The sequence below is a fragment of the Seriola aureovittata genome, chromosome 11 (genome assembly GCF_021018895.1).
Source record: "Seriola aureovittata isolate HTS-2021-v1 ecotype China chromosome 11, ASM2101889v1, whole genome shotgun sequence".
NCBI lineage: Eukaryota > Metazoa > Chordata > Actinopteri > Carangiformes > Carangidae > Seriola > Seriola aureovittata.
Genome location: NC_079374.1, coordinates 10,314,374 through 10,329,150, shown reverse-complemented (window position 1 = coordinate 10,329,150; position 14,777 = coordinate 10,314,374). Strand labels below are relative to the sequence as shown.

At 38.4% G+C, this 14,777-nt stretch overlaps 1 protein-coding gene across 1 annotated transcript; it reads right to left on the bottom strand.

Annotated features, from left to right (window-relative positions):
* Positions 1-6,814: 6,814 nt before the first annotated feature.
* On the bottom strand, positions 6,815-14,051 carry tmem182a (transmembrane protein 182a). The gene is made up of 5 exons (XM_056388516.1): positions 13,651-14,051; positions 12,011-12,134; positions 10,541-10,639; positions 10,316-10,453; positions 6,815-9,444 (listed from the first exon to the last, which is right to left on the bottom strand). The coding sequence occupies exons 1-5, from the start codon at positions 13,807-13,809 to the stop codon at positions 9,218-9,220; spliced, it is 747 nt and encodes a 248-aa protein (XP_056244491.1). The 5' UTR covers positions 13,810-14,051; the 3' UTR covers positions 6,815-9,217.
* Between the last annotated feature and the right edge of the window lie 726 nt (positions 14,052-14,777).

The window sequence follows — 14,777 nt, the reverse complement described above, 5'->3', positions numbered from 1 at the left end:
TGGGTCAGCCTTTGAGCACCACTTAGAGGTGGTGTAACTGTGATGTCTTACAAACAGCCATCAATAGTGCCACGAAACAACATATAATTTACTTTCCACTCTTGCCTGAGAATGACTTAATAAAGATGCAGGGCTGCCTTCATTTGCTGACAGTTAGTACAAGAACTTGCAACAGGACTTGTCTGTTGTTGCTTCTGTACATTTTGGCAGGGATGAAGGCAGGACTGGGGTGGTACGTCACTCCAGAGGGAAAAATGTAATGTAGACTTTCTATAGACTTTTACTGCTGCTGTCAGAAACAGCAACATTATTATTCATTTGAAGCCATGTTTGTGTCCAGTGTGTAAGTCCAACATTCACTCTCCTGTTTACTGTGTTTTGGGTCGCTACCAACTCCAGAGAGAAATACCTGGCTTTTTAGATGATAAATGCTCCGCTATGTTCACCAGCTAGTTGCTAACTGTCTGTCCTCTGTCTGGCGCTGAGCAGGTAATGCTGAAAACAGCTGTCCTCTGCAACCCGAAAATGACGCTACGAGAGTGAACCAGAACGGTAGAGATGTGGGTCAAAACAGTGAGTTTAAAAGATGCAAAATATTCCAGTGAGATGAACTACAGAGTCAGATTTGTCACTGCAGATAATCCCTTACACATACGTGCATCATGTGATTCTAGCAGCTTCAGATACATACAGGCAATTAGAGAGCTTACTTTTTTGTGTCAATTGTTCCATTAAATATTTCTCTATCAGTATAAATGTATTATTGATAAAAACTGAATTCTTTACAGTGAATGGCAAGTCAATAGAATGAGCGCATGAGGTTAAGTATGCAAATCTACTTGAGGATACACATTGATGTCATGTCCTCTTTAAAGTTAATTTCCTTTTGTTCTCTTTTGTATTGCACCTTTTACAATGTTGTGAAGCCTTTCCAGCTGTTGTGGATATCATGTTTATGAAGAGAAAAGTAGTAATATCGGAAATTATAATAATGTCTAATGTCAACAATAAGTGTTCTGATGCTTTCTACAGATTGTCATTCAGAAACAGCATGTAACATTTAAACTTCATATTGTTTGTATGTAAATCTTAAACATCAGCGCACGAGTCATTGTCAGTGTCTGTGCTTGTGGCTTCCAGAAAATGGTATCTGTGATTATTCATGTCATTCAGAGGAGTGATTAAATATTCCTTATACCCTCAGAGCAGTGAAACAAATGAACCACGGCTACGTTCTAACAAGAGCTGACAGATCTTTTAAATAATGTTTATTTATCAACGGTAACATTTACCAGCTCTCGTATGGTCCCTCTGGCGTGTGACTTGAACTGCCTGAAGCCCGGCAGTGACTCTTCAGCTGGCATTTCCTTTTTACTTTGTGAAACTTTGCAAAACTTTGTGGTCTGTTTATTGGGGCTTCTTTCCTCTTCCGTTCTTCTTCAGATATTCGCAAGAAAGAAAAAGATACAAAGGAAGAAGACTCAGCAATGGAATTGTGCACAAGGTTGTACACACACAAACAGGAAAAAAGTAAAGGTTTTGTCTTGTCTGAGGAAAGATGAGATCTTATCTCAAAGGGAATTATCACGAGAATAAATGAGTGTATTGTATTGTATGTATTGCAGAGAGTGGCTTTAATGATAGACTAAAACAGATATGTCTTAAGTAATGAAAAAGAATAAATGCAAGCAAAATTGCAATTCAAATGTATAAATTAATAAATGAATATATGAACATATGAACATATTCATTTAACATCTGCATGGAGATACATTATTCACTGCTTTCCGCTTTCCCCAGCATCCACGCTAGGGATATCATTATACTTCAATTAATACAAAGTCTACTTTTACCATTGCAAAACTAAACACCACACTCTCTCCAAACAGGATTTTACTTTCAAGGAATGTCAGCCCTACTCGGGGTCAAAGGTATAATTTTGCGAGTTGAAACCAGTATAAAAGCACAGAAGCAGCCACAGGATGAGGACACGTGAAGCTTGTTGGTTGCATGGCTGAATGAAAAGGACTGTAACATTACTCTAGCTTACGTTTAAAAAAAAAGGATTGTTTGTCGTCTAAGCTTCTGTAAAACTTCAAAGGAAGTCGGCAGGTAAGGCACTCAGTCTGTGTGAGAACAGACTGTTTTGTTTTGCCTTTTATTGTGTCTCTTAATTTGACATTCGCTGTCTGTTTCTGTTCAGATTTGCTGCATTCCTCTTAACTGTGCAACACACTTCAAATTTACAATTAAATTTCACGTCTTCAGTGATTGTTCTTAAACTTACTGCGGCTAGAACACTGTAAATTTAACCTCTTGTTTTCACTTGATTCTCCGCTTTCTCTCCTAATCAGAGCCATATCACAGCAGTGTACCTACATCACCTCGAGCAACTGAGACATTTCCTGTTCTTGTGCTTCAGTGCTGTTGTGATTTTTTTTTTTTTTTTTTCTTTGTACAAATCCGAGCACAAGAAGTCTGGTTGTGCTTTCGTAACTTTGGCAAGACGTCCCCTTTGTTAATATCGAGGCGATGTGACTCTAATGTCTGTACAGATGTAGTTCAAGTGTTAATAATAGGTTCGTATTTGCTTTGCTGTAATTTCAATACATAATACATAATTTTCATAAATGTTACTCTAATGAAGTGAGGTTGCATATTAAGCAACGCTTATGAATTCACATGAAGACTGAAACAAAGACAGTAGAAATCATTTGAATAGCTACATTAGAATTGTATATTCGTTTCTATTAAATATGGTAAACAGTGCTTGTGCCTGTTTATCTTTTTTTTTTTACATGTTGGCATATTTAAGGCAAACAAATATGACAATGCCCTCTTGTAAAATGGCATTAATAAACATGTGAGGGATTGTGGTTCAGCAGAACGGAACAACAAATATTTCTATTGTTCTGTTCAGATATGCTGAATGAAGAAGGAGAGGTTTAAAGCAGCATTAAGTGAAACTGTGTTAAGTTATTAGTTTCTGGTCAGACTATGAAATTTCTATACTATAAGTTAGTGAATATGGATGTATGAATTGTTAAAAAATTATGTTGAGGGGGAAAATGATACATGAATACATTTAGTAAAAGATGTTAATCTTTTTTTTTTTGCATCCCTTTTGTGAAACAAAAAAAAGGGAATAAACCTCAGATGGTACCAGTAGCCACCTTTTTTTAGGAAACGATTAAAGCTCCAAATTATGGTTTTAAATATGTTAAACAATTGTTGGCTATTTACTTAATTGACTGTTTGTCACTTTGCTTCCTTTCAATTGTGTATTTTATAGCTTGGTAATTATGAAAGACAGTTTAAGATGTTTGCACCACAGATGTGTTATTAATAATAATGTTGTTTGTTTTTGTTTTTTTTTAAAGATACAAAATAAATAATGTAAACAACAAAATGAATTAATTTAAAACTATAACATTTCAAAACAAAACAATGAAGTAAAGAAATTAGAACGTGTCAAAATAATTTAGAAGTACAACATGTCACATTTCACCATGACACCTTGTTAAGTCTCACTCTGTCAAATGAAGGTTGGGACAGTCGATACAGAAAACCTCAAATGGCTTTGAACCCCCGACGCTCACCTTACCAACGTCCTGTGTTACAACACTGCATAAGAAATGATATGCAAGCTGTATATTTGAATATTCATGAAAATCAAATCCAACGGCTGTTTGTACTGTAGCATTAATTAGTTGCTCGAGGGGGAGCTAAACCCAAATAAGAAGCTGAAGTGCTGGGTGCTGAAAACACGGCAATCCCAAAGAAAGAATTAAAAAGTGAGAAATATGTGATTAGTGGGTGCTACCACAGTGTGGGTCTTTCAAATAGCATGAGATATCAGCATTGAAAGTTTTTACTCATGTATTTAACAATTAACAACAAAGTTTTAAGTTAAAAAAAAAAAAAGGCAATAAAGCAAATGAAACCCTCTTAATTGAAATAATCTCTGATGGGTAACGCACTCTTGAACGAAACTTCTCTTTGTTTAGGATATGTATATATATATATATATATATATTATATATATATATATATATATATATATATACGTGTGTGTGCCATTAAAAATGTGTGAATAATCAAGAGGCGAGATGGTTGAAGAGTCCCAATCATCTCCTACACAGTTGCCCTGGCAGTTAAAAGAGGGCCGCAGAGAGGAGTTTCACTGTGAAAGACATTAGCATGCCTTTGAAACAAGAGACCTTGAGTATGAACGAGGGCTATCCATACACACTTTGGTATGTCATTTATATGCACAAACTGAGGTGTGAGGCCAGAGGATGTTAGAGGGGCAGAAAGGATCCACTCAGTACAGGTGTAGTTTTCACTGGCCAACAATGTAATAACCATTTTTTTTTTTTTTTTTTACTGCCAGTGCCTCTTTACACATCAGCGAGTTCCTCTGAACTTACAGACTCCACTGAAACAATCTCCCTGCTCAAAAGAGAATATACGAGCTGTATAGATAATTGGATGCCCTGCTTGTACGTCTTTATATCTCCTCAATGATCTTGAAGGAATATGTTGCCTCATCAAAGACACGTTTCAAGCCGAGCGACAGTAAAAAAAAAAAAAAAAAAGTGTTGATTTTCAGCTGTTTGTTTGAAGACCTGAGTTACTTTTTGTGCCACTGCCACCGGTGACCTATGCGCTCAACTCTCTGAATTATGCATGGTGATTATACGACGTAGTCCTCTGAATTGTAAATTCTCACAATTATACAGCCCATTGTCTATTCATTATTTCAAAACGAATGGGAAATTATGTAAAACTATCTCTAAAGAGGAAAGCAGCGTGTAATATGACTTGCCATATTGTTCATGCAATTCAAATACTTTGCTTTTTCTGAGAGTTGAAAGTAATCAGATTTAAATGAAATCTGACTTGCATGTCATGTGGGATTATGATACATTTGGAAGATAAGCTATGATAACTACACTACGTGCCATGAGGTGAGAGCACTCAGGCAAAGAGTGTCTTCCAATTAACTTAAACCTCCCTCAAGGTTAAATATACAAGTGTTGACTGAGAGTCGAACTTATCTTCTTTTCTCGACCAGACGAGTGAAGGACCTCAACATGAGTCTCTCTGCTTCTCTGTTGGACTTTTCTTTTCTGATTCCTTCACACAAGCAACACAGACACTGTTTACTGACCAAAGATGACAAAGTTATATACTTTTAATTTTCTATTTCCAAATAGCCAAAAATAGATGTGTTTCCGCTTTGAGGCAAATCGCATACACGCCATTAGTTCCAACACACATCTGGGCCTCGATACGTCGATACGTAACCACGCTGAATAATCTAACTCTGCAGGCGCTCACCCAGTCTTGACTTAAAAGTAGATTATGCATCCTTTGCTGTTAGGGATATCAAGCTCTGGAACAACCCTCCTGCTGAACTTCCTCTGTGACTTCCTTTGAATCTCTACTTTAACTCATTATTTTTTACTTGTATTTTCTGCACCCTGTCACTTTTAAAGTCACCCTCAACTCAAAAATGTGTTTTGCTTCTTGTTTCTTCATTTGGATCTTTGACCTTCACTGCGCGGAACGATGTATGTGCACAGTTTGACACTAGATGACACATTCATTTGCTGAGGGTGGAAACTTTCTCCGTACACACACATGATTTTGTGACATCATAAAGCAGTTTAGAGGAGCCGGTTGTGGTTCAGTGTGTAGAGAATGGAGGTTTCTGTGTAGTAGGAAACATCTTGTGTCAAATAGTTAAACTTCACGGGGAAAAAATAAATATCTGCATTTTTATAGATTTGGGATTTTTCAATAAGGGATAGAGAGTAGATATATAATTATATAACTCAATTAAATGGAAAAATCATATCAAACACTAATTGTTATTCAGAGCAGAACACTTACAGTCCTCAGACATTTCTGGAGGTAAATCTTCAACTTCATGATTTCTGTTATTTTATTGTTTTGATATTTTTCTTGTTTCTCCATAAACCACAGTGCAACTTTGTTTTGAAAAGTGAACTACAGATTAAGATTATTTATACTTTCTAGTATTAGAGTCAGTATTACAGTTCTCTTTTTTAACATTTTCTTTCATAATTTCATCGTATTTCATTTAGCTTTTTTTGCTTTGGACAAGAGGAATGTGTTGTTGTTAATGACAGATCCCTGGCATCAGTATTATATATTGATTGTTTGATTGATTGTTCTTTTCTATTCTATTCTATTGTGTTCTGCTCTGCTCTGCTCTGCTTAATTGTGTTCTGTTCTATTACATTTTTTTCTACTTGTTTTTCTGCTATGTTCTGTGAGGACAGTCTTTTTAGTGCAGAGATTTTCCTTTTTATTTTTTTAAGTGCAGTATCTTGCAGGGCCTTGCCTTGTTTACATTATGTGCAGATTGTAAGGACCTGCAGTGAGACCGCTGCTTCCTGACCCTCCTCCTCCTCCTCTTCCTCCTCCTCCTCCTCCGGCTCTAGAAGTGTTACCCTCTCATCCTCTATCTCCCCTCATCCGCTATTCTCCTCCTCACCTCCTGCTGCACTCCATCCCTCTGCTGAGCACAGGTATTTGTTTAGGAATCTCTCGGTGGAAATTATACTCCATCTCCGGCGCTCCCTATCAACACACAATTATCATGGGCAATCATGCAGAACAGTGCTGAATTCAGCTGGGACTCCCACTCTGATGACATTACTGACTGCAAGGCCCAGGCTTCTTCTGGAGGTAGCTTGCTCCTTACTTGCATTAAACATCGCTCTCTCCCTCTTCCTCTCACTTTCTCACACACACTCTCACTTGGATACGGCAAGAGAAATGATTGAACTTTTTATTTTATTTTATTAGGATTTCATTTAAACCAGGACGTCCACCAGATAAGAAGTATCTCATAGGGTAGACTTGGCTGAAAGGACTGCTCCAACCTGAAACAGGACAAATCCTGATCTTATCTTACAATTTATTAACATCTGACAACCTCTGTGGCCTCTGCTCGTGCCATGCAGTGGTTTACTCCAGTGTGGCTTCTCACATGGCTCAACTGAAGTCTGGTGTGGCCACTCTCACTTGGACAGCAATAAAAATTTGGAAGCATGAATCTCCATCATAAGAGTCTACTGTGAAGGCAAAGTCAATCTCACAAAGTAATCAATGCCTTACATTGTGTCACTCTCTCCTGCATTCGAAGGCAAACCGCAGATGCATTTCCTTATGTATGATAAGTATATTATAAAGCTCAAAAGGCACAGAGTTTATACAGACACATGAGAATTGACACAGGAGTCCATTCAGATCCTGATCAAATGCTCCATTCATGAGTGAAATTACCATCCGTCTGTCAGCCAAGGTGTGAATTCTTTCATCTACAGATCCTACCTCTGAAGTTGTGATTAAATGCATAACACCACATACACTCCACACAGACTCCAGATAAGCAAAATGGGATTTCTGCCTCTCAGGGTGAGAGCTGATGTGTAAATCAAGTGAGACAACAGTGCCATCTTGTGGTAGTTTGCTTCAATCTTTTGTATTTGTCCAGAACTCTGATCCCATTTCTTAGAAAAGTGCCCTCATACGTGCACACACACACACACAAAAAAAAGAGCATTTAAGGTGCAAAAGAATAAATTTACTCCATGTGTCTGTTAGTTGCAATGAAGATGGTACTTTGACCAAAAATGTTTTGTCTGTGAAATTTGCCTGCTGATTTTAGCTCCATGCATCCACCACTATCTGTCAAAAACCCTGTATTCAAGGGAGCTTGAAAATGATTTATTTTAGACATCAAAAGCTCATCTTAACCTATCTGCTAACAGATCACAGAAAAAAATGTTTAATTTATTTAGACAGATATAATGTTATGTCAGAATCTCACAACACACTTAACTCACAGAGAAAATGGACCAGTAGTAAAACAACAAACCCGTAACAACATGAACATAAAACAGTTACATAAAAGCACCATTAAAAAAAAAAAAAAAAAGTGTCGAACCAATAAACTGGTCATACTAGAACAATACGACCAAAAGACAGCACAGCTTCAGGATATGTACAGAATTAGTTAAACAATACTGCAGAAAAAGCAGAAAATATTAAGCATGATACACTCAGTGAAATGTGAATATTAGATGATATTGCAGGATAAGTCTGATGATATTCCATATTTTTCTTTGCGTTAAAAAATTCTCATGAAAAGACAAAACTCAACGATCAGAAGACAACTCTAAGTATTGTCTGTGCAGCCAGACCCTGATACAGTTTATTCCTCTGCTATTAACACTATTAAAAACATATGGGTAAGCCACGCTGTTGCCTCTGGTGTCATGTTCCTTTATCATGATGAACATGGGCCCCGTAGTCATGCTGGATTTAGCACCAAATGTGTTTTACTCCACAGCTAAAAATAGTCCCCAACAAATGTACTCTTTTACTCCTGTTTGAGTTCAGGGACTTAATCAGTAGATACATGTATTTGTGATCTGTTGTTAAAGATTTACATTTTCAGTCTAAATGGATGAACATGGAGGTGAATGCTGTAGACAAAGAAGGGAAGTTGGAAAATATTGAAAGACTAAGGCACAGTTGGTTTTGGTCTTTTTATGGAATTTGTTAACAACAGCAAAAGTATAGGACATCATCAGCCTTATCCTTTAAACTGAATACAGACAAGGCTGCTGGGCCTGTGTTCTTTCCAAAGACACTGACCGTATATACAGAATATAAAAATGATCATGCTACCAGCTTTTCATTATGCACAAAAAAAATGCTTCAATGAACAAAAGTTTTCCTCATCAACATTCAATTTCTGGTAATTTTACAAAAAAAAAATACACTCATAAGCCCCTTAACCATCAACACTGCACAAGGTTTAAACAACAATGTTATATCCCACAGGTATTTATACTGTATGTGATCAGGTTTGGTGACATCCTTATATAATCTTCTACCTACAGAGAGCACAGAGCTGTAATGAAGCTCAGCTGACTGTGGCTCAGGGTGGAGTGATCATGGTGACATTTCTGAGCTCAACAATGGCTGCAATTTTTTTTATCCTGGATCAAAGTGTCCAAGTCTGTCAGATCATTTAAACCACAATCTTGCACATAATATCTAGACTCCTGCTTTTATAATGCAAAAATATCAAAGACCTGATGGTAAAAAAAAAAAAAGGAGAAAAGAAAAGAAGAAAAACACTGGTTTTCCTCTAACCTGCTGCTGGTTAAAATCAGTGGTAGTGAATCTGGATGGTTCGGCCGATGAGGAGGAAAAGAAGGCCTGCCAGGAGGCAGAAGAAGATGCCAATGGGGGCAAACATGAAGGACAGACCGTAGGTGAGGGACAGCTGGAAGTCTGCACACACCGCTGAGCGCTGGTGGTTTACGTAAACATCCACCACATCCAACACCTGCACCCACAGTACGTACATCACCACCACACACAGCAGGAAAATACCTGGTGCAGAGAAGAGCGACACAAGCAGAGACAGAGTCATTGCAGTGAGACTGTAATGACTGAAACTCACTCACATACTTTTTATATAGTCCAGTAGATCCACAACAGGAGATCAACGGTGGGAGAGGAAATCTAGAACCTTTACTTGAGTAAGAGTACAAACACAACACTGTAACATTACACCATTACAAGCTTAATGTACTTAAAGTTACAAAATTAAAATTACTCATTCTGCATAAAATTGTGACTGGTGTATTATAATATATGATATTATTAGATTGTTAATACTGATGCATCAATGTGTAAATAGAGTTTGACTGTTGCTGGTTTTTACGACTTGATATACGGTCAGAGTAGTTCAGTCCAGTAATGTTCCCAACCTAGGGCTCGCACCATCTCCGAAGGGTCACAAGATAAATCTGAGGGATCATGAGATGATTATAGGAAATTAAACAAAACAAGTCTTTTTTTTTTAGGCCATTCTCTAAGTTTTGCTCCTTGGTGAAATATTGAGCAGTTTCACCTCTTTGGGCCTCACGGACAGTCATTTGAATGAAACCATCTCAGGAGTTTAGAGGGGAAATGTCTGTTTTGTGGTCCTGCTAACAAGTCATTGACATCTGAAATGTGCCAAGGGGCCCCAGTGAGTTTTTTTGGTCAGGGGTCACAAGCCGAAAAGGTTGAGAACCACTGGCTTAATCTTTAACAATGCAATGCACTGTATTTCATAAACTTATAATATATTTTTAATGTAAAATCCTAGAGCTGTCAAATAAATGTAGTGGAGAACATATTTCCCTCTGAAAATTTAGTTGTGTAGAGGTGTAAAGAAGCATAAACCAGATTGGATTTAACCATTTCAAAGTCTCACCAGATGCCAGTAGGAGGCCGCCCCCTGCTTTGTAGAGGCGGTGGCTGGCGAACGGAGCAGCACAGATGATGACGAACCCACCAAGCACCACAGCCGCCACACCAATCAGCATAAAGATGCTCCAGAAGCCTCTGTAGACTGGATGACAGGAATATTAGCCAGTTGGACAAAGAGCCATTAAATTGCAGGGGAATGCAATCTCACTTTGTGCAAAGAGATACTCACTTATAGCAGAATCATACTCTGTGGCATTGTGGGTCTGATGAGATATAGGGAATGGGAAGAGGTAGGCGTGCATGCACACTTTTGAGTGTGGCTGATTTGCTGGAGAGAGAAAGAATAAATCAACACAGACAAGAAATGAAAAATGTAATTTTACAAGGAAACAAACACAAATTGGCAATTAGAGGAGATCACTCACAAATACAACATCATTATGTGGCAAACAATTCAGAAACACCCCTGCACTTTAATGCTGAAGAAAGATATAAGCATCAGCTGTTTTAGAAAAGAAACAGATTATTTTTTATTTATTTTGTATATTTTCACATAATTTGTAACTCAATTGTTTTTTCAGATGTAAACTTTGACTGCAATCCCTTTTTATTTTGCGTCATGTAGCTAAATTTGACAAAGCAGAAACAAAAAGATAGGATTATTGTGCACTTTTTCATCTATGCTTTTATATTCCTGCCCAACTCTTTTCTTCCACCATGTGAAATTCCACAGACCCTCACAAGGTCTTCTCAGTGCTGGAGGCTGTTTCTGACAATGAACCACCATTCAAAGGCCCCATCAGAAAATAGACGACGCACAATCATCTGACAAACGACCAGAATAACATCACATGGCATTTCCTCTAAAAAGTCAAAGGAGAAGGTTTGTACCGTTATGTCATCAAGCAGTTTTCATGAACAGCAAATCAGAAAGTGATATTTATTCTGCAGCGGAGTCGTGGCGCTGTCATGTGACTCTGTGCAAGCATGACATTGGAGGAGAACGGTTTCCTGCACTCACCAATCATCAGCTTTAAAAAACTCTCTTCCCTTTTATTTGTGTATCAGTGGATTGTTTCAATAATTGGGGCTATAGTTAAACCCTAATGTATCTCTGACAGCTCAAAAACCTTACTGAACTTTGTTCTATCAGCCAGACACTGAATACATTTTCCTAATTTTATGAGAACTGCTTATAAACAGGATTTGAACTGATGACATATTTCAGAAATGTGCTACAGAAAATGATTTACGTCTGTCTCAGAGATACCACCTGTAAAATGTGCTGAAATACGATGGATTTTCATATGCTGCAATCATAGTTGACAGTAACGCTTCCATGTCCGAAATTCCTGTTACTGTTTAACAGTTCAGAAGAGGTCTAACAATGGGATATTATATTTCTTTGTCTGTGAATGACCTTATATCAAATAAGTTAATATATATTTGCCCATGCATAGCCCATATGATAGAGAATATTTATATATTCAGTATTCTTTTCATTCTCATGTCTCATGTTGGGTTTTAATAAGGTTTGAAGACAAGAAGGAAACTTTTCAAAGAAAAAAACAGTTGATTTGAAATTATTCTTGTCATTTTTAAATATAAATCTGTGGAAACAATGAGAAAATAAAGCTAATAAAGCTAATGTCAACACAGCACAAGCATCGACTACTGGAACGTCCCGTGTCTCACTTACTGAACCAGAGCTTCCACAGCAAGTTGCTATCATCCATGTTGGCTCCAAAGGAACATCTCCAGAAAAAGCCCTCGTGGTACAAAGTGATATCATGACTGTCCTCCTGCACCACCACATCTCCACTCTGGAAAGGAGAGGAAAAGACGGAATAATGACTTGTTACCAAATATAAATGGGCTACACAAAGGCTGCAGTATAAGGTTTACACAGTGTAAACATAGTCGGGGATGCATTCCATGTGTTGGTGTGTCGAGGCAATTAAAGTCTGCGTGAGCAGTCTCAAGAGGCAGGTGTACAGTGTGTTGCCACAGTGGGACAGAGCAGCTGCTAAGCCAGGTCAAGGGTTGAGCTGAGCAAGCACCTCTGACCCCATTCAGGTTTGATTTAGGCGCCGGGCGAGCGTGCGGGTCAAGGATGTTCCCATTCAGGAAATACTCATCATTGGTGGTCACTATTTTTGCACATCAGCAAAAAACACAACCTAAATTGCCTGTTACATCAACCATTAAAAACACAGAACAGGGGGTGTGTAAAAGTTCTTTAAGTCATAAAGTTTGTAAAATCAAGGTTAATCCAATCAGGGTTTTATTTTGAAATCAGCATTTCAAGACCTTGTTGAACAATTGTAGTGTTAGTTTGTTTTAAAATTCATATAGAGAGGATTCCTATCTGGGTCAGTGTCTCCTGGGGGTCGAGAGTTACCCCAGAAATAACAACATAATGTTCTCTAATATTTCATCTTTTTTCATGTGAAATATTGAGTGGTTTTAGCTTAGTGGAACTCAAAAAATGCATAAAAGAAAACAATTTGTGATGAAGGGTCATACACTGCAATTGGAGTGTAGTTTTCAAGGGACACAAGCAACAAGTTGAGAGCCTGTGATTTAGGATGCAAACAATCCTACAGAACTGTCCAAAGAATGAAAACAACTGTATTCTTAATGGATCCTGCACATGCTCTAAAAAATAATACTTTATAATTGATTGGATTGAGATCACATTGCATGACTATGTAGTGTATACACCCAGTACCAGTTTGGTTTTATTGTGCTGATATCATTTCATGATACCAGTATCTATGTACTATGTAAAGCTAAGTATGTTCTAGTCAGTGATATTTAATACAGCGCCATACCACTGGGACTACTGGTATTTGTATTTCTATCATAGGGGCACATGGTACAAGCGATGTCTCAATCACTGCATAGCTGCACACATGCTACATTAAACAGTGTCTGATTACACGACGAGGTTCTGCAGGGATGCCTCTCTGCCCTGCAATTTATCAACTGAGAGAATGACTGGAGCAACTGATCATAGTTTCCGAAATAGAAGAAGCATGATTCTAGTTTAAGCGTCAACCATTAGACCTGCAAAGTATTTAATCATGAGGGTGTGAGTGGAACTTGAAAACGCACCATTTAAAGCTCAAATACAAAAAATAAAACAATGGAGTTACTTGGTGTATTTTGTCCCTGGCCTACAGCAACAACGGCTGACCTCACTTCAGTTCCAGCAGTTACAAATATTAACATTTTTCAACCTAACAGCACATGATAACTAATATTAAGTGTAGCAAATGATATGTAACTATATTCTGAGCCTCCTTGATCTGCTGCTGTTTGAAGTCCAACACCCACCTCTATAGTCACACCACCAGGGCCAACAGATCCGTCAGGATTTGCGCGGCAGCTCTCTGAGGCCAGCAGCCAGTAATCAGTTCCAAAAGAGAGGAGGATGAACACAGCTGCCAAAGCCCCAAAGAGCCCGGCAAAAAACAACGCCACACTTAGCTTCATGGTCCAGGATTGACCAGCCGCTCAGCTACTGGATGCCCACACTCGATCTGACTTTCCCCTCCAACTACAGTAAGTGCATGTGACAAGCAGAGGCAGAAACAGTCACTCCTCTTGCACTGTAGTACATCCACTGAGTGAGATGGCTTTTTACTCTGTACAGCTGGTTTATGTTGGGTTAATGGATCTTGACTCCTCTCCTGTCCTGTCCTCTCTGTCTGTGTTATGGGAGGACAAGGTTGTGCACATGACTCCTTTGGACCCTCCACTGGGGTCTGCAGCCAGCCCCCACCGCCCAGCCCCACAACCCCCTGAGCTATTTTTGGGGTCTGACTGAAGGCGGCTGCTTCACTCCACTGTGGGCTGAGTGTGTGGAGCAGTTGGAGAGTGTGAAGGGAGGGGATCATCGCAGAAATAACCGGTGGCAACTGGACACCCAGTGTCTGCACGGGAATGTCAAGGCAGGGTGAGACCGAAAGGACAGAAGAGAGGTAAAGTACCCTACAACACCCTGCCTAAAGCTTCTGGCCCACCGAGACAACATACACAGAAACGGACACACACACCAGTATCATTTCCTGTAAATGTGGGTGATGTAAATTACCATAAATGCACCCTTTCACAGGAGTTCTGGTCGTATCAGACACCACAAACACAATGTGACAGTGTCTCAAAAAGTACACAAAACAAAACAATACTGAGAATTTAGTATTTAGTATGTTTTTGATACAGATCACCAAAAACGTACTAACTGTATCTGAATAACCACGTCAGTGCAAAAGGTCCCTGTTGTTCTTAATGTTTCTGTGGTCCTGATCAAAAAAGTCAAGTCAATTTTATTTGCACAGCACTTTTCATATACAATGACAATTCAAGGTGCTAAACATTAGCATAAAGCACAATGATCAATATTATTAAATGATCCCAAAATAAAGAATGGACATTAAGTGAATACAACAAAAGGCTGATGA